Source organism: Tetrahymena thermophila (genome assembly GCF_000189635.1).
Source record: "Tetrahymena thermophila SB210 genomic scaffold scf_8254863, whole genome shotgun sequence".
NCBI lineage: Eukaryota > Ciliophora > Oligohymenophorea > Hymenostomatida > Tetrahymenidae > Tetrahymena > Tetrahymena thermophila.
This window is the reverse complement of record NW_002476602.1, coordinates 1-1002: the sequence shown is the minus strand read 5'-3', so window position 1 is coordinate 1002 and position 1002 is coordinate 1. Positions and strand designations below refer to the sequence as shown.

The window sequence follows — 1002 nt, the reverse complement described above, 5'->3', positions numbered from 1 at the left end:
AATATTTAAAAAGTAACAATTAAATTGGTGTAAAAGGTGTATCAGGCTTAGGTCCTGCTTTAGCAAATTGCATTAATCTCTCGAACTTGACACTTTACGTTTCGTAAAAATAGTTTATTTGTTTTGGATTGTGATAATTTTTAATTATAAAAACTAATTAAAAACAATAAAGCTCTTTTTTCTTTTTCTTTTTATTGTGCTTGCTTTTTTTTGTTCTTTCTTTGTTAATTTAGCTCATCATTTTATTTTCAACTTTTGCTTTTATTATTTATTTCTTATTATTTCATATTTTTTCTTCATTTTTTCCTTCTAATTAACTATTTAATGATATATTTTTTCTTCAATATTTAAAAAGTTACAATTAAATTGGTGATGAAGGTGCATCAGGCTTAGGTTCTGCTTTAGCAAATTGCATTAATCTATCAAATTTGACACTTGACCTTAGGTAAAAACAGTTTATTTGTTTTGGATTGTGATATTTTTAATTATAAAAACTAATTAAAAACAATAAAGCTCTTTTTTCTTTTTCTTTTTATTGTGCTTGCTTTTTTTTGTTCTTTCTTTGTTAATTTAGCTCATCATTTTATTTTAAACTTTTGCCTTTATTATTTATTTCTTATTATTTCATATTTTTTCTTCATTTTTTCCTTCTAATTAACTATTTAATGATATATTTTTTCTTCAATATTTAAAAAGTAACAATTAAATTGGTGCAATTGGTGCATCAGGCTTAGGTTCTGCTTTAGCAAATTGCATTAATCTCTCAAATTTGACACTTAACCTTTAGTAAAAATAGTTTATTTGTTTTGGATTGTGATATTTTTAATTATAAAAACTAATTAAAAACAATAAAGCTCTTTTTTCTTTTTCTTTTTATTGTGCTTGCTTTTTTTTGTTCTTTCTTTGTTAATTTAGCTCATCATTTTATTTTCAACTTTTGCTTTTATTATTTATTTCTTATTATTTCATATTTTTTCTTCATTTTTTCCTTCTAATTAACTA

At 22.0% G+C, this 1002-nt stretch overlaps 1 protein-coding gene across 1 annotated transcript; it reads right to left on the bottom strand. All coding sequences in view use genetic code 6, as the record gives it.

Moving 5' to 3' along the window:
• Positions 1-237: 237 nt before the first annotated feature.
• TTHERM_002653355 (hypothetical protein) lies at positions 238-564 on the bottom strand (the record flags this gene model as incomplete). Its single annotated transcript, XM_012795231.1, has 1 exon — positions 238-564. A coding segment is annotated over one exon (327 nt), but the record flags the coding sequence as incomplete, so codon positions are not given.
• Positions 565-1002: the final 438 nt, after the last annotated feature.